The sequence below is a fragment of the Ceratosolen solmsi genome, unplaced genomic scaffold, assembly GCF_000503995.2.
Source record: "Ceratosolen solmsi marchali unplaced genomic scaffold, CerSol_1.0 scaffold61, whole genome shotgun sequence".
NCBI classification, from domain to species: domain Eukaryota; kingdom Metazoa; phylum Arthropoda; class Insecta; order Hymenoptera; family Agaonidae; genus Ceratosolen; species Ceratosolen solmsi.
The window spans coordinates 1,181,724-1,205,769 of record NW_011948435.1 but is presented as its reverse complement, the minus strand read 5'-3'; the positions used below and the strand labels follow the sequence as shown (position 1 = coordinate 1,205,769).

Here is a 24,046-nt window from a genome sequence, read left to right as displayed (position 1 = left end):
CACTCTTTCGAACATTAATATGAATAATAAAAGTCCATGATATTAATTTTTATTCCAAATATACGTTAATTGATTTCAAATAATCGTACTTATAATATATATATATATATATATAAAATAATGTTCGTTGTTATATTTAATTATGTGTATTGAACATATTTCTATTGAAATAAGATAAAAAAACAACAACAACAAAAAATAAATAAATAAATAAAACTTTTATGTACGAATCAAGTATAAAAATATAAGCTTAAATTTAAAAGATATGTACTCGAGAAATTGAAAAATAAAAAATTTTTTTAACTGTATTCAATATAATTCTATATAATAATGTTGAAAATGTATGTCAAATTTGTATCCTTAAGTATTTTTAAAAAATTAGGAAATACAGAATATTTGTTGATTTCTAATATCGATGAAAAAAAAAATTTTTTTTTATTTCAATTTTCAATGAGACTATTTGATTTAGAGATTTTACTTAACTAAATTGTCAACACTTTATTATTAGGCAAACAATAGGAATACTAAACTCAACAAGTATATCTATAAATTGTACAAACTTGTAATATGTAATAATATTAAATAATATTAAATATTAAATAATAATAAATAAAAAATATTAAATATAATAATGAACATGTAATAATACCATTCTTAATTATTGATTTCGTAAATCAGTATCCCAATCAGCAATAATAAGCAATAAAGAGAAAAAGAAAAATTGTATACAATATTTTTATTTTCAATATAGCGTATGAGAAAAAGTCGTAACGAGCAATTAAAATGCAATTTCATTCTTAAAAATCACTTAAAATCGATGTCGCTGCTGCTTGTAAATTACAACAATCCGCGCGTTAATCCAAATAGCTTAATTCGTTTGTTTTATAATGTTCTATTTACGAGGTGAAAAGATACAATTCTCGCCCCTTTGGCGGAATGGGCAAAACGTACAGGCATAAAAGCGAAAATTAGGTCAAAAATCGAAGCAAAACAAGCCGCAATCGGACGTGCGAATTTAATGTGTGAATGGTTGAAGGCATTCAGGCGCATTGCGTAGATGAAATTGATAGACGCGCGGTTCTTAATAGAATTTGCTTCGGTTCTCTGGTCACGAGACATCCCATCATTAGCCCGTTTAATCGAATTGGCCAATGAGTAGAAGTAAAGTATTTGTACTTTGTGTCTCGTTATGGCAATTTCAGGTGATATTTTAGTCGTAGGATTATGGGGTGAAGGGGGCCGTTTCTGAAATTCAATTAGAAATCTTATGATGAATGACGAATTGATACTTCAAAATCACAAACAATGAATCGCAGGCATTTTAAAATGCGCTTCTTCCAAATTATAAATATTGTTATTATTGCCTTTTGTTACTAGATCTTTTAAAAGCGCCTTAATCTCTTAACGTCCATTTATAACTTATGAATTTACTGTAAATACAAATTAATTTTGCAATGGCTTATTATAAATCATCTTTTTCCTTTGGAAATGCAGAAATTTTAAGATCTATGTGAAAGGCTTTCATTAGCGGCTTATTTTATTAATAATATATATTACATGATATAAAATTTAACATGCTATAGATATTTAATGATATATGTACGCGCGCGCGCGCGCGCGCGTGTGTGTGTGTGTGTAACAACAACAACAATAATAATAATAATTATAATAATAAAACAGTTCTTTAAGAAATCGTGAAAAATGATTAAATACTTTGTTCGAATATATCGTTCTTTCGTATAAATTCATTTTTTAATAAAATATAGACAAAGTATTTACTGCAGAATCCATCGCAAAAATCAATAATTCATAATATTTTTTCTATTTCGTAAATAAATATGAACGCTGCAGCTGCAGACTAGGCCTAAATGTCATTTTTCATCATTTAAAAATGACATTTTTAAAAACATTATTGAATAATTTTAACAATTTATTTCGCACGTCCTCTGACTATGATTTTTTATCATCGCTATTATTAAAAAAAAAACTTTAAAAACAATGCACCAATTCATATAAATTTATACATTCAATAAATTGGTTAGGTATATGTAAAGAAATGCTATATTTATTATACAGATATTAAAAACCATTAATGATCTAATGATCTAATGATCTAATCAACAATGGTCTCGAGGCAATGAAAATCTCATAGTATTATACCCATTATGTTATTTATACGACGGATTAATTTATTAAATCAAAAGCAATTAAAATATTATTACGATCTCAATCCTTTTAATCAGCGAGTCAATAGTCAAAATAATACGATTAAATGTAATATATTTATAATAATTATAAAAAAAAAAAAAAAAAAAAAAAAAAAAAAAAAAAAAAAAAAAAAAAAAAAAATAAAGTATAAAGAAGAAAGATTGATTCACAATGATATTATGTATAAGAAATAATATGAATATTATTCTATTATTATGACTTCTTAATGACGCAAATATTTTTAAAGGAGAACCCTTGTTCGTTGAAATGGATCTAACGATAGCAAGTTTCGACGCTATTTCTGAAGTCAATATGGTGAGTTAAATATACATTATACATTCTGTAAAGAATAATATAGATTATACGTAATAGGTGGTTGAAAGTGTATTGCTTATGTATTGCTCATTGAATGTTGTGTCGTTACTGTTAGAGTTATAATTAAATGCCATTGCTAATTATCGAATGTTTATCATATATTACTAATAAAAAGAAATGATAAACGTGTGTAATTAATTTCCATCAACGACATGTAATTTTCAGCCTAATATTACATTAAAATTAATTTTTTTTAATTTCAAAAACGAAGACATTAGATATTTTGTCTTTATTTTCATTTTGTTTTTATTTCCTTTATTACTAAGTTGCTTTGTACCTAATTAAAAACGAAATTATCGACTTTGATTTGAAATGTATTAAAATTACATTAGATTTATTGACTATTACTTTATGGAGACAAAAGAATTCTCTTGTTTAATGTTAAATTTTTATTCAAAATTCAAAAAAAAATATTATTTATTTAAAAAAAAAAAAATTGTAGTAATTATTATTTAACAATTAGACCGTAAAAAATTATTGTTGTGTTGTAAAATTATTTTTAATTCACTTTCATTAGCCACGAATTTTGAATCAACTTATTTTTAAGCACATGTTCTGCTACTCAATTTAAAAGAACAACAACAACAACAACAACCAATTGTTCAGCTTCTTATGATTATATTTGAAAAAGTTTTCGCGCATTCCTCATTCTTATATTAAGCTTTATTTTCTTGTCCATTTTCCGTAGAACTTTGTCGTAAGTATCGAAACATTTTCTTCTCTCAAATAAAAGCAATTATTCCTGATATATATTGTTTTCAATTCAATATTATCAACGACATTCTTTACAATATTCTTCATGTATAATTATATCGGAGATCAATAATATTCATTATCAGTTTGTAATTTTAAAAATCATATAAAACATATCAATTTGCATTTTTTCTTGAAAGGCAATAAATTAGACACAATAAGATTAAGGACATTTGATTTAATAATTCTCATTGAATACTGCGTTGATAAGTTTTATTATAATGATAATTGACTCTATTATGTATTTTTTTTTTTTTTTAAATTTATCATTATGTTTTCGCAAATTAGAATACATAAGCATAATAGAATATAATTATTAAAATAATTTATAATTAAAATTCTATGTATGGTTAAAATGAGAAAATAATACTGACATATTAATTTTTAATTTAGCTCGATGAATTTCTTGAATTTATAATATATGGATTATCATTTTTCTCGAATTCATTATTGTCGCAATGAAACTTTAATCTCGTTTTTACCTTTATTTATAGAAAATTATTAGATTTATTATTTAGACCATTTAATTATAATTATTGCAATACTATTTGCTCTAAAGTTATGAGTTAGTTTTGTGTATTTGATCATTTGTTCGAAAAAAAAAAAAAAAAAAAAAAAACAAACGAAAGAACTTGAATTTTCTTCTTTTTTCTTTTCTTTCTTTTTTTTTCACTATTTTCTTTATCGCATAAAAATATAATATAAAATTCATAATAATGAAATTGAAATAGCTTTGAAATAATTAAGATGTTCATATACAAACAAACGCGCTCTAATTCAGTTAAACTATCACCTAATAAATAAATAAATAAATAAATATTAATAAATAATAGTACACGTACATGAAGGTGAAATTTATTGATTATGTACTAATTTGTTCAAGTTATTAATATCTTATGTTATTTAGTTGATAAACTATTGATATTGTAAAATTTTCTAATATTTGCTAATTTATATGAAAATTTGAATGAAATCTTTCGAATTTAAAGTTAATACCTTTTTCATCGAAAATATTGAATATTAAAAAACTGTCTCCTATCTACTTTTACAATTAAAAAACATTAATTGCTTGTAATGTAGCACATTGAGATCTATGATGAGTCAGAGGCAGTATTAATGAAAACTTGAGAATAACAACATCGATATATTGGATTAAAATGTATAGACTATGTTTCTTTCCTTTATTAATTCTTCTAGAAACATTATTAAATGTATATGTTAATTTTGTAATAAAAGCAGAAAGGATCGACATAAGAAGGTAAAGTTTTTTTTTTTTTTTTTTTTTTTTTTTAACGATGCTTGAAAAGTAACAATTGTTTAAAAGAAAGTTTGTTAATTTAATTAGATATGCTATTTTATTTAAATTACTATGTGTCGTTTGTATTGTAAATAACTTTAATTTTTTCAAATAGATATTCGCACTTTTTAGATTCAGCCAAGATTGAAAACCATGAAATAAGGCATGAATTTTATAATGCGTTAAAAAAAAAAAAGAGAGAGAGAAAAAATGTTATTATATAATTGAAAAATACGTTCTATATTATTTCTCTTAAAAATTATTAAATAATACAATATTATCTAAATTCTTTACTAGTGAGATTATTTTTATCTTTCGACCTCGTTCTACACTATTTAGATAATAAGACCCCTAACTGAGTTTCCACTCTTCTATGTTAATTTATGATAAAAGTAAAGGGTGATTATAAATATACGTAAAACTTTACATTTCTGAATATTATACTTATCGTCATTAATAATACGGAATTTATAATCTCATAAGTCACTTTCGATTACAACCATTTTCTCCTACAATTTTGCTCCACGAAAATCACAAGAAGAACGAATAGTCCTCTGAAAAATATTTGATTTCCATGTTTAACTCGCGAGAGTTTCAATTAGGGTGCAAAGCCATATGTTAATAACTTTTGGGCGCGATAATACTTTGAAAACAAATTCAATAGCAAATATTTCAAAAACAGATCAACGACATTGTAGGCATCCATTACCATAATGTTTGCTGGCAAATCAGCTTATCGCTAAAAATCGCCAAACAAAAGCGTAAAATAATCGAAAATGAAACGCAAATATCATTGCACGAGGCGAATGTTTTCTTTTATTCTAAACATGGCCGTAAATTGACAAACTTTGATAATGAAACGAAATTTTATTGCCTACTCGATTATGAAAATACGATGTATCGTACATAACATCGCGAGGCTTCGTCAAAAGCAATTATCTATCCCTCGTGACCTATCAGTCCCCTCGATCCCCCGCGTCCGTCAAAATGCCTCTCATTGATGCCTCCGAGTCGATTTGCTCTCTCGATTTCGTCAACTCCGTCATTTATTGAGCCAAGGTGGAATCGCTCGTCTATATCTACGTCTAGAATACTGTGTCAGCTGCCCTCCGGGAATGCGATATGACTGCAGTTGCAAAACCGATCATTCCGAGCATAACGACGATAAAGCCGTCTCCGGCCTCCTCCTCCTCCTCCTCCTCCTCCTCCTCATCATCATCATCCTTCAACACCGCCCGCTTTTCCTATTCTCTCTCTCTCTCTCTCTCTCTCTCTCTCTATCGCCCTCTATTCCCGTCTATCTTTTCGTCTATAACCATTGGTTGTATGACAATATGGGGACCGTCTTAAGCGTCTTAAGTCTGCCAAGAGGATATGCAGCTGCTAAAAAAAAAAAAAAAAAAAAAAAAAAAAAAAAAAAAAAAAAAGATGATAAATGAAAGAGCATCTTTACGTTCAAGATATTGCGCATGAGCCATCGAAGCTATCGCAAAATAGATGCGAGCCTCTTCGAAATCGCATTTGCCTTGTTACGGAACATGATTATCTCTTTTGTTGATGGCTTTACGAGCTACTCATTGTATAACTATAGTGTTTGCTCGATGTGACGTCATTGAGCTCTATAATAACATGATTTTAAAGTATCTGTGTAAGCGTAAGTAAAGAGATCAGGTGGCGTTACATATTATAGATAGGAGGATAACGATTAGATAAATGTTACATTGCTCTATCGTTTCAAGGCTCGACCGAGTAAATATTATTAAATTCAATTTTTGGTGGTAATTATTGTGATTAGCCCATTGTCTTCATCATATCTCGAGTCATTTTTATATTTTCACAAAAATTAAATACCTTTATATGACAAATGGAGCTTCTATTGGAATTTCAATTTATCTTTTTTATGTATTGAAAAATTTTAAATCCGCATTTTAAATAATAAAGTAACTTTGTCGTAAGGTGGCGTTTGTTTCGAAATAAAATTTAAGCGAATTCATCGACATCATCTCTTAAAACATTGATCTATAAAAATAATTTTAGAAAATTTCTTCAACTTTCACAGTAATTATAAGTTGTGTTTACTAAAATCTTTTAATATTGAATGAATGAATTGCAAATGTGAACTTGTAACTCGAATGAATATTTGTATTTGTATATTTGTTTGAATATTTGTCTGTGGGTGTGCGCTCCGTCTGAACCAAATTTTGAAATTACAAAACATACACATTTAGTTTTATTATTTCACGGAATTTTTAATATTATATAAGCCATAGGTGTACCCTTTTCTTGTTATTTGAATGTTAAGCCTGTAATTATTGTATTTTTCGAAAATGAATATTTGGCAAGTCTTTTTTTTTTATATTCGACATACAATCAATTGACGACCGCAAGATATTATATGCATTTTTTAATGCCTAATACAAATATAAATAATAAATGTATTTTCAATAAATTCCACTTAACATCGTGTATATTTAAACAATTTTTGATTATATAATGTACATGTATTTATGCAATATGTAAACGAAATTTGCATTTCCAACAGGTAGAAAATACTCGTATGCCATCAGATTCCACTTAATGCTGCTCGAATGCAAAAATTAATTTACGAATCAATTTTATTCATTTATATAGGGCCGTGTATGATTTTGTTTTTTTTTTTTTGTTTTTTTTTTACAGGATTACACGATAACGATGTACCTCAATCAATATTGGAAAGACGAGAGGCTGGCTTTCTCGCACGAAAAGGAGATTCTCACTCTAAGTGGAGATTTTGCCGAGAAAATCTGGGTGCCGGACACCTTTTTTGCAAATGACAAACATAGGTGAGTTATTGAATAATTTTATTCCTAAAATGATATTATTTTAGGATAAATATTTTTATCTAAATCGAGCAAACATATTGTCAGAGTAGATATTATCTTTTAAGAATTTATAAGACTAGAGAGGTGTTAAAGATAAATTGGAATTAAAATGTCAAAGAAACAGAAAATACAAGCAAATATAGACAGTTTTAGCGAGTGACTATCAGTCAAAGTCATCAGTGTAGTGATTTTTTTCATCGTCTTTTTCTTTTTAAATATCAATAAGTTTGCCCTATTTTTTCACAGCTTATATATTTCATTCGTATCGTAATTTTAATTTCTTGTTTTTCTTTGTTTTTTATTTATTTTTTTTTTCTTTTTCTATTCAACTATCAATGCAATTTAATTTTTTCGTATTATAGTATGAATTAAAAAAAAAAAAAATAAATAAAAAGAATATCGATAAACCCACATGAATACGAAGCTTTTATTTATCGTAATGAAACTCTTAATTCTTTGTAAATTTGAATGCGATATTTCATTTAATGTCTATTCTAAACGGTAACTTCCATCCTTATCGATTCCACTCGAACATTATAAAACATTATAAAATCCTGTAACTCACCCAACAAAACGATTCTACATGCGCACAATCTACCTCGTTCACGAGTTCTCCTGACCCCCCACCACCCGCCACTATACTAAAAAAAAACAAAAAAAAAAAAAAAAAAACAAAGACGAACCTTAAAAGTAGGAATCTTAAAGACAAAAGGATATTGAAATTCCCGAAGAGTAACTGCGTGTGGAAGAACGAGAATATAAAGACGCAAAGTGGAGAGACGAGGGCTCGGCGACGGCCAGCAGTCCCTTATTAAATAAAGACACTGGATAGCGACACTTGTTACACGCAACGGGACAATAGTCCTCGGCCCCCTGCCCCAAACCGGTCCAAGTCTAGCTCGATTAGTGCGAGGGGATGCGCGTGCACGTGCACCGGTTACAAAGATTCCTTGTCCTCGGGTGCGCCGCGCTGTAGGCACGCGAGAAGAAGAGGATCAATTCAAACAGCCTCTTTTGCACTGGGCCGGGAAAAAAATGTAGGTTAAGCGGAGCTCATGTAAAACAGTTCTCTTTAACGCTTGGCTTCTCGGCACCCTGACCCCGTTACTCCCCTCGCGCTGCTAGATATCCATCCCCCCACCCCACCCCACCCCACCGCACCGCCACACCACCGGCCCTAGATCAATGGGTGGAAGGGCTCGTCCGATAGGGCATCTTCCTCCTGGCTCTTTCAAACTGCTATTCGATTATCGGCAACGGCTGTTCTACCTGTCCCACGGCTTTATCAAAATTTTCACTCAATCTTCAATCATCCCTCTCGACGTTCGATTAAGACTTCTTATCTTATCCGCCCATCATTCGCGCCCACGCGTCCCCTATACGTCCCTATTATTATGATATTTATTGTTGTTACTGTCGATAGTGTTATTGTCGTCCACGTCGTTCTAGCGATGGCCGTCATCGTTCTTATCATTGTTATCGCCCGCGTCGGCGTCGTCATTATTGTACGATTTTATCAGTGATGCTGATTATTAATTTTACTAATATTGCCTTTGTTAATCGATCGAAATTGTAGTTCTATTAGTTCGAAGGCTAATCGTGCAATTTGAAAGCACAATGAAAGGTGTAGAGCAACGATCCTTTCAATTCGCAAAGAATTTTCAGCCTAAATAAACATATAAATAGGACTTTTTATCGATTTCGAGCCTTAATTACGTCAAATTCACATTTAGTTTATAAGCTTAGAAGTAAAATTATAAGAAGCATTCGCTTTAGCATGGATGTACAATATTTGCTCATGAAAATTCATTTATAAATAAAATTGCGTTCTACGTTTGTTAATAATCTATCTAAATCATTTGAACATTGTTTTCAATTATTGGTACAATGAACGTAAAATACGCAAAGAAAAGAACAACTTAATATTTTGAATTTATACTTATAGGTTGGAGGGTATGATAATCGTTAAAAATGAGAATGCCAATCATGCTTTAATAATATAAAATAATATACGTTAATATGTCAATAATGATGAAAGTACAATTCCACTAGCAATGTGTACAAAATTTATTTTACAATAAATTCCCTTGTATATGTAAATAAGTGGCAATCCAATAATTTGTAATTAAAGAATTGATATCCCAACTGACATTACGTCTATCTCTATTATTTAATTATACACGTAATATCTATCGCCTGAAATTGGAATATTTATAAATCCAATAGAAAGTCACGATTTATATATCATGTGAATAATAATAAGTTGATGTTAAATTTTATAAAATATAGATAGAATGTCCACAGTAAGGCTAATATTGAACAAGTTTTTACGTTAAATAAGTCAAATGAAAATGAAGATTCGATTATCGATTACCGTCGAGCTATAAAATTATATAAGTAAGCATCGGTATCATTACTTCATGAAATTTAAAAACTTCTCTAAGCTATGTAGGTCAAATAGAAAATCTTTTATGAACGATAGAATTGAAAAAAAAAAATTATAATTTTTTTTAACAATGTAATTACTTATCTATTAAGAACAATAAATTGCTATTTTAATACCGAATTAAGCTCATCAACTTTTTCCATTAAATTTAATCAACGAATATAATATATTGCGCTAAATAGTTTAAAAACTTTGTAAAGGTTTATTTAATCTTAATTTTAAAATCTACCTTAATTCGACGTTCAAGCTTTATTCAAAGTACCGATGAATGTGCTGCAATATCGTTAAATAACTTCGAAACTTGAATTTTCAATTATTATACATAATAATTGACTGACTATTGATTTATGTAATCAAATGATAATAATAAAAAAAAAAAAAAAAAAAAAAAAAAAAAAAAAAAAAAGAAAATCAATTACCAGAATATCGTATTCAATATAATGGGTATTAAGAATGAAAATTAAATAGATAATAATTAGAAATTAGAATAGAATTTTTTTTTTAATAGAATTTCAGTTTAATTGAAAATGAAATAGAAAAGAAATTTGAAGTAGGAAAATTATTCTTCTGAATAAGTTTATTCGCTTGGAGTCAACATTTTTTTTTTTTTTTGAAGTAAAGTAAAACTAATTTAAAAAAATAAAGCTTATAATCAGTGTTAATAAGAAACATACTCGACGTATGAAAAACAAAAACAAGTTTGACAGTGGTCATAACAATAGGATAAGTTATACTAATTAATTTGCAATCATAAACTGAGATTATATTTTTTTTTTCGGTTGAGGTGGAAAATTACCGAGAAGCGTTAAGACTTTTCATAGAAGAGTTCGGGAGCAAAAGATCTTTAGGTAGGTGAAGATGTAGATAAGATGGTAATATTAAAAAAAAAAAAAAAAAAAAAAAAATTCTTTAAAGGAAATAGGCCACGGACGTAAACTCAAGGTAAATTTGGAGAATAAAGATGACAAGGAACTTAACTCAATTTAACGTTTAACTAAGGAGATGCATAAACTGTGCATAAACTGTATACGAATTAGATTTTTTCTAAATAAAGAATTCCAATTCCTCGAAACGAACGAATACAAATCTTGAATATGAATAATTGTCTTCAATTTCGCGCTAATTATTATTATTATTATTATTTATTGTTGTTGTTGTTATTATTTATTATTTATTATTATTTATTATTATTTATTATTGTTATTAATTATTTATTATTATTTATTATTATTTATTATTATTTATTATTATTTATTATTATTTATTATTATTTATTATTATTTATTATTATTTATTATTATTTATTATTATTTATTATTATTTATTATTATTTATTATTATTTATTATTATTTATTATTATTTATTATTATTTATTATTATTTATTATTATTTATTATTATTTATTATTATTTATTATTATTTATTATTATTTATTATTATTTATTATTATTTATTATTATTTATTATTATTTATTATTATTTATTATTATTTATTATTATTTATTATTATTTATTATTATTTATTATTATTTATTATTATTTATTATTATTTATTATTATTTATTATTATTTATTATTATTTATTATTATTTATTATTATTTATTATTATTTATTATTATTTATTATTATTTATTATTATTTATTATTATTTATTATTATTTATTATTATTTATTATTATTTATTATTATTTATTATTGTTATTATTATTATTTATTATTTATTATTTATTATTATTTATTATTTATTATTTATTATTATTATTATTATTATTACTATTACTATTATTATTAAATGTTATTGAAGACATTATTGCCGGTACCGAAAGATGCCGCGATAATTGCAATTTTCAATATAATTAACTCGGACTACCAGCCTCTTTCATCTTTACATAAATTAAACAATGCCAGTGAATAGCAGCGTGATTTTTTCAAACTATCCAATCAAAGTTGCTTCGTCATTATCGCGATATGCCGAGCCAAGCTGTCAATTATAGAAGCGAGGCTTAAATAATTGCACTCCACGATGGCGCGTCACAGCTCCTAAAGTTAAAATCTTCAAGTTTCGGAAGTGAGACTGTCAGTAAAAATTGTCCCAAAATTCCCAAAACTCCGCACCTTACCAACATCCCTCGCGAGTGCCGCGATCGAGGTGTCTCCACATCAATCACGCACCCACGCCAATTTTCCACATTAACCCAACCCAATCCCCTCGTTCGATTAGCCTAGCGACTAATAGACGAATAGACGACGACTACAGCTCCTTTGTCTGTCAACACGTTTCAGCTTCCTTCACGACGTAACGGAGCGCAACAAACTCGTGCGCCTCGCTGGTGACGGATCGGTGACGTACGGCATGAGGTTCACCACAACCCTCGCGTGCATGATGGACCTGCACTACTACCCCCTCGACTCGCAGAACTGTACCGTGGAGATCGAGAGCTGTACGTTGCTTTTTCACTTATTTGCCTGTTGCAATGAAGCCAACAGAGTTGGGGAATTAAATGATTAGCAGTGGGGTGGGACGAGGTCTCGTCTTTGCTCGGATTTTTCTAATATAATATGATGATTTGCTTTGATCGCGAGCTCTACTTCGCCTTTGGGCTCATTAGCTTTTGTAATAGCATCGGTCGCTAACGATCATCGTGGCATTTAAAGGATCGATATTTATTATAAGACTGAATAATTGAATATAATTTGAGCCTGCAACAAGGTGCTTGGCGAGGCGACTTTGCCTATTCTGCGCAACGAACGGCCTTTTCCGTGGTACGAAGAAACGATTATACGCCCGATGCTAGAATTATAGAGTCGATTATTTTATTATTAAATCCAATTGCAATACCTTTCGATAAGTATTATTACATTTCATACGGGCTTCTTTCTTTCGTTGTAAATCGAGTCTGCGAATGTCAAGAAGACGCGTGATATTGCACGCTTTTTATAATATTGTTTTGTAGTCGTGTAAGTTACAATTAGAAGTATGTAGAACGCCGAGATGGTACGTTGAGATAGTAGTAAATTTTTAAATGAGCATTACAAATATTTAACATATTAGCAATAGTCTCAAAATTTTACAGCTTTCGTATTTAATTACAAGAAAATTAACGTCAAATAATTTTTAATCAATAAAACGACGCTACTATTTTCATCGATGAACTTTTGGAAATTTCTCTTTAACATCTAGTGAGACTGTTGCTGCCGTAATGCATTAATTATTACAATAGTCTATACGCGCATCTCATGCACAGATACAATAACAATACCAATATATTATACATGCATGTGTACAAACGCGCGCGTGTACTTTATATATATATATATATATATATATATATATATATGCGTATGTATTATTTATATGTATAATATTTTAGTATTGTTATGTTAATGCGTAAGTAATGTCGTGCGTACGATATTAAAATAATAGCATAATAATAATAATAATAGTTTCCTTAAATGCTATGCACTTATCATAGAAAAGCTGATGGTTACGTTAGGGTGAAAATATTAATATAAAGTAGTAAAAGTATCATACTAGTCAAAGTCACTTTCTACAAGTCTCAAAAAACTAATTACTATCGAGTGATTTAACAAAATTCTACACAATTAAAGATAAAACTAATCTCTTTCTATTTACAACTTTAATATTTATTTGCCGAATATTATGAAATTATTATCATTTTTTATGCTTTTAATTATTAATACGTATTTTATTCGATTTTTTTGCCAGATTACTTTCGTCTTAAAAGTTGTAAAACTCCTTTAATAATCCGTATCTCTGAGAAACACTCACTAACTTTATGAAAAAAATAAGTGACAACATTTTTCGTGTTTAATAAAAAAAAAATATAAGTCATAACGTCGTCTTCTTAAATGCTTCTGTCCCACATGAGTTATAGATGCTCGATGTAAACGTGAAACTAAAATAAATAATAATAATTAATAATCGTTTTATTTTTATTGGAATTTTTCGGCCAATTGTGAAGATTCAGCTTGAAATTTGCGATTTGCTTAGACGACGATAACGAACAAAGCGACGCTGCTCTGTTTATTGTAGTGATTAACAAAGATTGAATGAAAAAAAAATGTTCTTTTCTAGAATTCATCGTTATATACTTTCGCGAATTGACTCATAAACTATGATGGCTCGATCTATCAAAGGAAATGATGATCGAACGAATGCCTAAGCGATTTTTACGTAATCGTTCGTTTAATAATTTATCGTATCGAGCTGCGGGAACGAAGAATCGACATAAGAGTATTTCGATAAAAGTGGACAATACATGCGGCGCGCTACTCGATTAGACTAGTTTCATCGACATTATTCAAACAAAACCACAACCACAATAATCCATTTCATTCGTTTCATTATGATGTGGCTAACCTATAGCTTTGCTCGCGGATCGAATTACCGCAAAGAGCGAAGGTCCATCAGGCAGAGAATAGGACGAGCGTCGCCTCGTACCTTCACGATTTCCTTTTAATAAATTGTAATACGTAATATTCAATGATTATTAATAAAAGCTAACGGTTATTAATAAAACAATAATTTGCAAAATAACATGGACACCATTAGTAGAGGTACATGGACATATTGTTAATTTGTCGCTACTGTGCTTAACTCGATTAGAATTGAAAATTTTATGCAACTTTTGTAATTTATGCTGCTATTGCATTTAACATTGAAAAATGAAAATTATCCCTAGTAGAATTTCAATTACATTACCATCCGTATCCAAAAAGTTTAAATTGACATTGATAATTTAGCATAGTTTCAGAATTGTTTTAAGCCAATAATATAAGTGTTCGCTCGATCGATTTCATTGTTGCAAATAAAATAAATAAGGGTATTTCGTCATAATGAGGTAGTAGTGATAATAAAATTCTCAATGCATTTTTAATAATTAATGCTAGCTCATTAATATTTCAAAATATTTCGCGAGATAAATATTATAAACGATCATTATAATTTTCATTTGATTTCAATTTACAAAAATGGGCAAATATAATTTCATCCTCAAAACTAATCAACCAAAGTACTTTTAACATTAATGAGAGCTACTACGAAGGTGTAATTTACTACTTGGAAATATTCCATTGCAAATGCGAAGGACTTTTAAAGTCTGATTTAAAGAAAAATCTTCTCAGTATAAAATGCTAAGGCTATGTGCATGTGATGTTTATTGGCTAAAATTGGAAATTTGAAATGCCGATTCTCATGGTTAATGATTCGGCCGGATGAAAATTTAAAGCCGTTGCGATAAAATTACCACAAGCTTTTAAGCACGGACAAGTAAAATAAAATCAGGCGAAATAAGGAAGGGCCGAGTACAGGGAAAATATGCGTATCTCGACACTCGCATAACGAAAATAGAGTTGCTTTCGCGACGAAACCTCTACCTCTTCCTCGGGCTGATGCGAAAGGGGTCGAGACGAAAGGGAGAAGAAAAAAGAGAAAAAGGGGTTCTCGATTATCGGCGCAGATGGCTACACGGTGTTGGATGTGGTGATGTCCTGGAAGGAGACGCCGGTGCGAGGCGTCGACGAGGCCGAACTGCCCCAGTTTACGATAATCGGCTACGAGACGAACGACCGCAAGGAGAAGCTCGCCACCGGCATCTACCAGAGGCTCTCCCTCAGTTTCAAGCTCCAGCGTAACATTGGCTACTTCGTATTCCAGACCTACTTGCCCAGCATCCTTATCGTGATGCTCAGCTGGGTTAGCTTTTGGATCAATCACGAGGCTACCAGCGCCCGCGTCGCCCTTGGTGAGACGCGAGATTACTTCTTTCTTCGCGCCCTTTCTTCCCTCTTTACCACCACCGTCGCGGTCTTCCTAACCGCCGCCCACGCGATTTTTTTTTTGTTTTTTGTTTTTTTGTTTTTTTTTTTTTGTCCTCGAGATCCATTTCAGTTACTGCAATTTACCGTTTGACAAAGGGCTCTCGCTCGACTATTTTGCAGCTTTGTATTGTTAAGAAAAAGAAAAAATTACAGTATCGGTGGGAAGGCCGTTGTTAATGAACCTCGTGATTATTGCGATATACTTTTCCTAAATCTAAATTGTGGCGGCCTTTAATATTTTTTAAGTTGGAACAAATTACGGATACTATCGAGTAATTGCAAATATACGTATTAGTATGATTAGAAGAGAAAAATATTGTACGGGACGCTTTTGTTCGATGATAAATTTCAGTCTATTGAATAGATTATGACGTAAGGTAGTAACTGCCATCTTTCTTCGTTTTCATAAAATCTTTTTCATTAAAAGATAGGAATTATTGAATATCGTTATAAAAATCTTTTACGGACTTTGAGTACAATTGTATTTTTCTCTCGGGAATTGAAATTAAACTTATTATGAGTTGAATGCAATCATTGAAATACATTTATTTTGCGTTGACGCCATCAAAACAATATTTAGGGTAAATGTTTCTTCAATTCGAGCACAAATACTGTAATTAAATCTTTGTTACGAAAGCTTCAATTAAACTTATTTATGATGCAAATGTCTTAATTAAAGCAGAAGTTTACAGAAGAATCAGAGTCATTCGTTTGCAGCTATTACAATTTGAATATAATTCCAAAGTTTCGAAAACACTCTGTGCATTAAAAGCCTATTAAACTTTTTGTATTTTCAAACTTAATGTAGTTGCTGGGCCGATAATTGACATAAGTTGCATTAAACATATTATACAACATGCCATTACGGATTATTAACACCGACGTTCTTAATTATTTATTTTCCTGACAATTTTATAATGGATTTGGCCCGACAGCTAATTATAATTGCCTTAATATCCGTCCTAATTATACATGTAAATAAGAATAATTAATAAACTTAATATCATATGGTAAACACATTTATGAAAGTATATAAGATATTTCATGATATTGGTGAATTATAAATTCAACTAGTGCATTGGCATTTAAAATAAAGGCTCGTTAAAGTAGTACAAGAGTAAAGTAACTTTTCTCCATATTAATCTAACGAAGGCATATTTTATTTTAAAGTATTTTTTTATATCGATACTATTGCTAAGTCTGTCGCTACTTTTTAATTATCTAAAAATAGCCAGTTTGTTCTATAAATCATAATGAAGCAATGCTGGAGTATGTAAATATGTTTGAAAATTGTCTTAACATTAAAACGAATATAATGAACACAGAGTAAATAAATAAATAAATAAATAAATAAATAAATAAATAAATAAATAAATAAATAAATAAATAAATAAATAAATAAATAAATAAATAAATAAATAAATAAATAAATAAATAAATAAATAAATAAATAAATAAATAAATAAATAAATAAATAAATAAATAAATAAATAAATAAATAAATAAATAAATAAATAAATAAATAAATAAATAAATAAATAAATAAATAAATAAATAAATAAATAAATAAATAAATAAATAAATAAATAAATAAATAAATAAATAAATAAATAAATAAATAAATAAATAAATAAATAAATAAATAAATAAATAAATAAATAAATAAATAAATAAATAAATAAATAAATAAATAAATAAATAAATAAATAAATAAATAAATAAATAAATAAATAAATAAATAAATAAATAAATAAATAAATAAATAAATAAATAAATAAATAAATAAATAAATAAATAAATAAATAAATAAATAAATAAATAAATAAATAAATAAATAAATAAATAAATAAATAAATAAATAAATAAATAAATAAATAAATAAATAAATAAATAAATAAATAAATAAATAAATAAATAAATAAATAAATAAATAAATAAATAAATAAATAAATAAATAAATAAATAAATAAATAAATATCGTCCATGTTTATTTATAGACGTTTGTCAGTGCAGAATTTTGTTTAAAAAAAAAAAAAAAAAAAAAATATTTCACAACCCACTATACAATGCCATACATACTTCCATCGTTTATTATTTCTTAATATTTAGTAGATGTAAGAAGAAAAAAAAAACATAACGCACGCGCGGTTACTTGAAGAAACACGTGTGCACAGTAGCGAGAGCAATAAGCTTAAATATTGTGGTATGTTGTGCTGGAAAAATGTGAATAAAATTCAAGCGAAACTGGCGTGTGTTACGTTTAAAATGAGAGAAGTTTTTTTAGAAACAAGAGCAGTCCCATTCATTGTCGCTCCGGTTTCGCGTTTCTATCTTGCTTTAGGCATAACAACCGTGCTGACAATGACGACGATATCGACGGGGGTGAGGAGCTCTTTGCCACGCATCAGCTACGTGAAAGCCATCGACATTTACTTGGTGATGTGCTTCGTCTTTGTATTCGCTGCTCTGCTCGAGTATGCCGCCGTTAATTATACGTATTGGGGCGCACGGGCGAAAAAAAAGAGCAAGAAGAAGGAGACGGAGGATAAAAGGACCATCTGTTCTTCAAGGACTGGTTAGTGAATGCGCTAAGGCCTATGAATAAGAGGCGAAAGCCGCCAACTGATTACCTTTATTGTCAATTTCTTTTTTGCTTTCTTTTGCGCTGCAATGCTTTTAAATACTGCGAATCTTTCCATTTTCTTTAACATTTCATCGAAAATCATTGACGCCTTTGCGGATTGTTGAGGAAGGCCCGTATCTCTATTTCGCTCATCATTATTACACCTTCTATTACCAAATTCTTCAATTTATCTCGTGTCATCAATTTGTCAGGTGGCAACTTTAATCAATTTGCACGTCGTTTTTAACGCTCAATGACAATTTTCTACTATAGAATAACTCGTAGCGATATCGTATGATCATTCATCGCGATAATTGTTGTCATTATGATTATTAAACTAACATTTAATGTAATGTCGACGATAGTGTCGATATAAAAGTATAAATCGTTAAAGGCAAGAATAAATCCTTGTGAATGTAATTGATTTAATAAGACGATAAGGGAGTTTCATTATACGAGTATATCACTAAGCTCGAGTTATTCGAACAAAAAAAAAATAAAAAAAAAACAACAACAACAACAACAAACAAAACAATAAGAAAAAGCTCGACTTTCGTTGTAACATATAAAGTACTACTACCTTTTTTCAAAAATACCTTCATCGCATTGACAATCATAGCATCGAAATAGAAAATTGAAATAATCACGCGAGTATAGTGTACGTGTGTAAATGCGAAGAAAAAAAAGAATCTGGAAAACGTAAGAGCGGCAAAAAAAAAAGAGTGGATGACTCTATTCTTATACGGAGTGAAGGGAGCCCGAGATCCCAATATTCAAGTCCATCAGTCGGACGAGCACAATAATAAATGCTCGATATCTCGATCGACAGGCAGCAAGGCGAGCTCTCCATTTCCGGGCTCGACCGACGCCGACATAATCGAGCTCCAGGATCTGCGTCTGTCGCCACTGCCGAGTATAAGGAACCGCTCGGGCCTGGTGAGCACCGCTGGCACACCCGGGTCCCAGGCTCGGGAGCAGCTCCAGCAGGACTCCGCCAAGTTTCCACCGAGCTTCAGGATATGTCGAGCGCCGGTCTATGGAGCACACGTCAAGACTCCTGGACTACGATATCGGGGTGTGCGCCAGCAAAGACCCAAGGTAACTAGAAAATCACCTCCCCACGACGCCTCCCTATCTGGCGATCGATTGAAGCCCTATTTCACCCCTCACCCCATTCATCTCGTGGGAATCTAGGGCGCCACTTCCCCTCCTCATAGACTTGCCATTTCGTGTTCTAATGTAGATGGGAATTTTTTCAATTCGAGTCAAAAATCTTAGCCAACCAAATTCGTTCCCTATTATCCGTCTATATTATATTTTGTCACCTACTGCGTTTAATACATGCAACTCTTAAGATCTAAAATTAATCGAAAAGTCGCGCGATTATAAAATTCATGGCGCTTGCAATGTAAATTAATCGTGGATTTAAGGCTTTTAAAGATTTGCTTGTCGAGTGCCTTTAGCAACAATATAATATAATATAAAATATATATGATTAAAATCAATTGATAAGTGAATTGTTGAAGTGAAATCCCTATTCTCCTCGGATTCGTCATTAACTCCCAATTTTACATTTCATTCGATAACGAAGCTCTTCGCAAGCTCAACGATAATAAGCCAAACGATCTATTACAAAAATATTCTTGACCTCGGGTCCATAACCGTGTGTGTAATGACAGTGACGAGAAGCAAGACTAATAATCGCATGATAAAGAAATGCATGAACGCAATGATTTTGCAGGTTCTACACGCGATTCGCCGTGGCGCGTCGGTCCTGAAGGCGTCGATGCCGAAAATCAAGGACGTCAACCTCATCGACAAATACTCGCGAATCATTTTCCCCGTGAGCTTTATGCTCTTCAACGCCGTCTATTGGATATTCTACGTGCTGTGAGGCACCGCTGGCAACTATGGGAAATTGATGGATAAGAAGCGACGAAGAGAGAGAAATTTCGAAAAGAAGTTCCAAGGTCATGACCAGACGCTCATATGTTAATGAGAAGGAACGGCAGCGCCGATACGATGTAACGACATTATGTATTCACTAGCAGGAGTGAGCGAAATTATAAAGAAAATAACTAAAGACGCCTTGCAGCCGATAATAAGAATTTCCAATGTTATTTTTCACGACATTCTAAGATTTTCCACCGACCACTTAATTAAAGTAGTAGCATCATTTGATTTGCCGGTGTTTGCTTTGTTTAAATGACTTTTAAACTACTTAAGGCACTAAATTATTGCCGATAGCTCCTCAATTTTTCCAGCAATTTCGTATTCGAATTTCCATCAATTAGATTAGCTAAATTAGATGAAATTTTTTCTTTGACTTTTCGTAATTCATCCACGGACATATACATAAAATAATACTAATTTCTTCGGAATTCAATCTTTTTTTCTTTTTTTTTTTTTTTTTCATCATCATTCGAAATTCGATAATTCTCATTCGTGAAAATTCGATCGAATTATATATACACTTGTTAGTTATTCTTTAAAATATTTATATATTTACTTTGTGTAATATAAATCTTCATTCAATTTTTGTCGCATTAATTTTATATTTAAATGAATTGACCGACAAAGTCATGAATCGTAGTAGAATATTTATTATAAAAATATTATCCACGAACAAGTACTTTCAACTAATCGAGGAATTCAATTTGAGATTTTAATGTTCGCATAATATAGATTAACTATCATGTTATGTCTTATCAAAATCATTTGTCTAGATATTGAAAATATTTATTTACTAATTTGAAAATATTTTTATTCAATATATATCGTCGGATTCTCCTTATAGTATGAAAGGCATTTAAAATACTTGCATTGATAATATGTTATATATCTATATATCAGGGGCCAGTTTTATGTATCATGAAAAATTGTCCAGGTGTGTATAAAGGAGCAGAAGGCCCTTTCTTTATGTATTTATTAAATAACATTTTTGAACAACATATATGACATTTAGCTGTTACTGTAAGTCACATAAGCATAAAGCGATACAAACATACATATGTCGAAAGTATTCGATTATTGTTATAATTGATTTAATAACAGATAGGATTGTAATAATGTATTTTTTGACAGAAGAATTTTTACTTCGACACATACATACACACACACACACACACACACACATATATTTAGCATGTTTGGCAAAAATTATTTTTTTTTTCAAACAATTCATCATATACATTACATATTAAAGTATTATTCGTTAAATAATTTTGCCGCCTTACATACTGAATGATCATAGTAGTATAAAATTTCGACAAATAAAATAAATAATATGTTTTATGCTAAATAAATACTCAATTTCAAATTATCATGCAATAAAAGAATTCGAACATTCCACTATCGTTTAAATTCATTTAATCTTATTCGTTAATATTTATTATAATTATATTCTAATTATTTGTATCAACAAACTCACATAGAAAAATTTTAATACATAAAGAATTAACAAGATTAATTATACGCACATATATTTTGATACTTTCGTATCATTAAACAATTTACGACACATTTTTCAAACAATCTTTTATGTGTTTATTTCATATATATTCATATTTCTAATGAATTTAGCATTACAAACGTGTTACATAATTAATATGCAATATATTTAGAAAATAATGTAAAATTATAATATAAGTCAGTTTATAAATTATTTAAAATATTCATTTTCTTAAAATTATCAGGATTATTAGAAATTATTTGCATTGAAATGCTAGTTGGTATTATATAATTAAGAAGAAAAACTATTAACCATTTGAATATTTACAAATAGTCACTTATTTTGCAAAAAATGTGTTTAGAATTGTGCATTAATTAAATATATAAAAGATGTTTTAAAAATAATCAGTTTAAGAGGTACTTTCTGATTGGCTACAAAAATATTAACAGAAAGTTTTTTTGGTATTGATTTTATAGTAAAATTTGGTAGGGTATTCGATAAGATTAACTTTCAACATTAACTACAAACTATCTGTCAAAGTTTTATCTATCTATCATATATATATATATATATATATTAACAAATTCTTCTGTCAACAACTACTTTTTATCCAGCTCTGATTGAAAAGCTGCCATAAGATTATCGCGACGTCTGCGAATATCGATGTATTATTAAAATAAAGTAAATGAAAGAAGAATATGGAGATTTTAAGAGAACGTAGAAACGATGAAAAATATATGATAAACGACTCGTTTCAGAATCGTGTGTCTAGAAAAATGCAATAAGTGATATTAGATATGTGTATGCTTTATTTGACTGTTGATACTTAAAATAATTTTATTGTATAATACGCAAAATACTTAGATTGAACTTGAAACAAGTTTGTAAGACATAATATTTTATATTCATGTAATACATATTACATATATATATATATATATATATATATATATATGATATAATATGAACGAAACAATTAATTTTCTTCCGACTATACATGGAATATAATAATAATCATTTCATAGTTGGCAACTACGCAATTTCATAGTGTAAATTTATTAGTTAATACTATTCAATATTTTTATTACATATTTATTATATATTGGAACAAAGGCTATTTCGATGAAATTCTATTACAAAAATTGGAAAATTTTTTTTATTGTAGGTGTGTGCGCGTGTGTAAAAATAATATAATTTTAGAGATTAAAGTAACATTGAAAAGTTGTTGTTAATAAAATTCACGTTAATAAAGCACTAATTTATTATTATATATCTTTTTAGTTCAATTAATATTTAAATTTTTACCAAAAATCTTTAATATTCGAAATAAATTAAAATCTAAAAAATATATTACATTTCAACTAATATCAATTTTTCTCAATTCTCATTAACTGTCATACACATTGATGTAATTAATAAGTAATTTTTATGTCCATTACAATACAATGGAATACTATCGTAAAAAAATTTTATTTACTAATATTCAGTTACGCATAATATTATTTTATTAGAAAAGCGTATATGATAGGTATTAGTTAGGTTTCAACGTTCTGAAGCGAGACGTGCAAAAATAACTGTATTCCATCGTAATATCATAATTAGGCTAGCACTCAAGCATTATCGTACGTTATGGAAATGCTTGTTTAGGGTGTAAAATAAAATTGAACAAAGGAAAAAGGCAAACGACAATATGTTCCTAATCGAGCCTAAACGTTGGCCGTGAAACACGGACTAAGTCGAAAAATCTGCGAACGGGATGTGCGCGCAAATAAAATATGCATGCATATACGTTGGTACATACACAAGCCGAGAATCGTATATATTATTTGCACTTTATGACTAGCGCACGTCTGGTACGATGCATAAATGAAGTTAATAATTAATTCTTGTCCTTTACTGCTTGTTGACTAGTTTCGCCTCCTTCAACAGACTATTAATAATCGTTGAATTGGATTGCTATGCAAACTTGAGTTATACGACCGATTAACGATTACAAATTTCTGAAGAATCGCTATTTTCTTATTATATACTAATTTCTTTACGCACGTACTTCTTCAAGTAAATATATGTACGTTTAAGATTATAATAATTGTGGGCCGTTGTTGGTGGCTCGTATTCTCGATTCAACGACTTAATTTCTTTTAATTTAATTTGCTAATCGAAAGCGAAGGTAATAAACGTGATGAAAA

General features: G+C 29.2%; 1 protein-coding gene across 1 annotated transcript in view; it reads left to right on the top strand.

Annotated features, from left to right (window-relative positions):
- Positions 1-20,338, top strand: part of Lcch3 (Ligand-gated chloride channel homolog 3) — a 21,171-nt gene extending 833 nt beyond the window's left edge. The window contains exons 3-9 of the mRNA XM_011503018.1: positions 2,456-2,523; positions 7,310-7,455; positions 12,226-12,383; positions 15,423-15,707; positions 18,125-18,358; positions 19,236-19,504; positions 20,148-20,338. Of these exons, the coding sequence (XP_011501320.1) occupies positions 2,456-2,523; positions 7,310-7,455; positions 12,226-12,383; positions 15,423-15,707; positions 18,125-18,358; positions 19,236-19,504; positions 20,148-20,300 (1,313 nt within the window). The 3' untranslated portion in view covers positions 20,301-20,338. The remainder of the gene's footprint in view (positions 1-2,455; positions 2,524-7,309; positions 7,456-12,225; positions 12,384-15,422; positions 15,708-18,124; positions 18,359-19,235; positions 19,505-20,147) is intronic.
- The last annotated feature ends 3,708 nt before the right edge of the window (positions 20,339-24,046 follow it).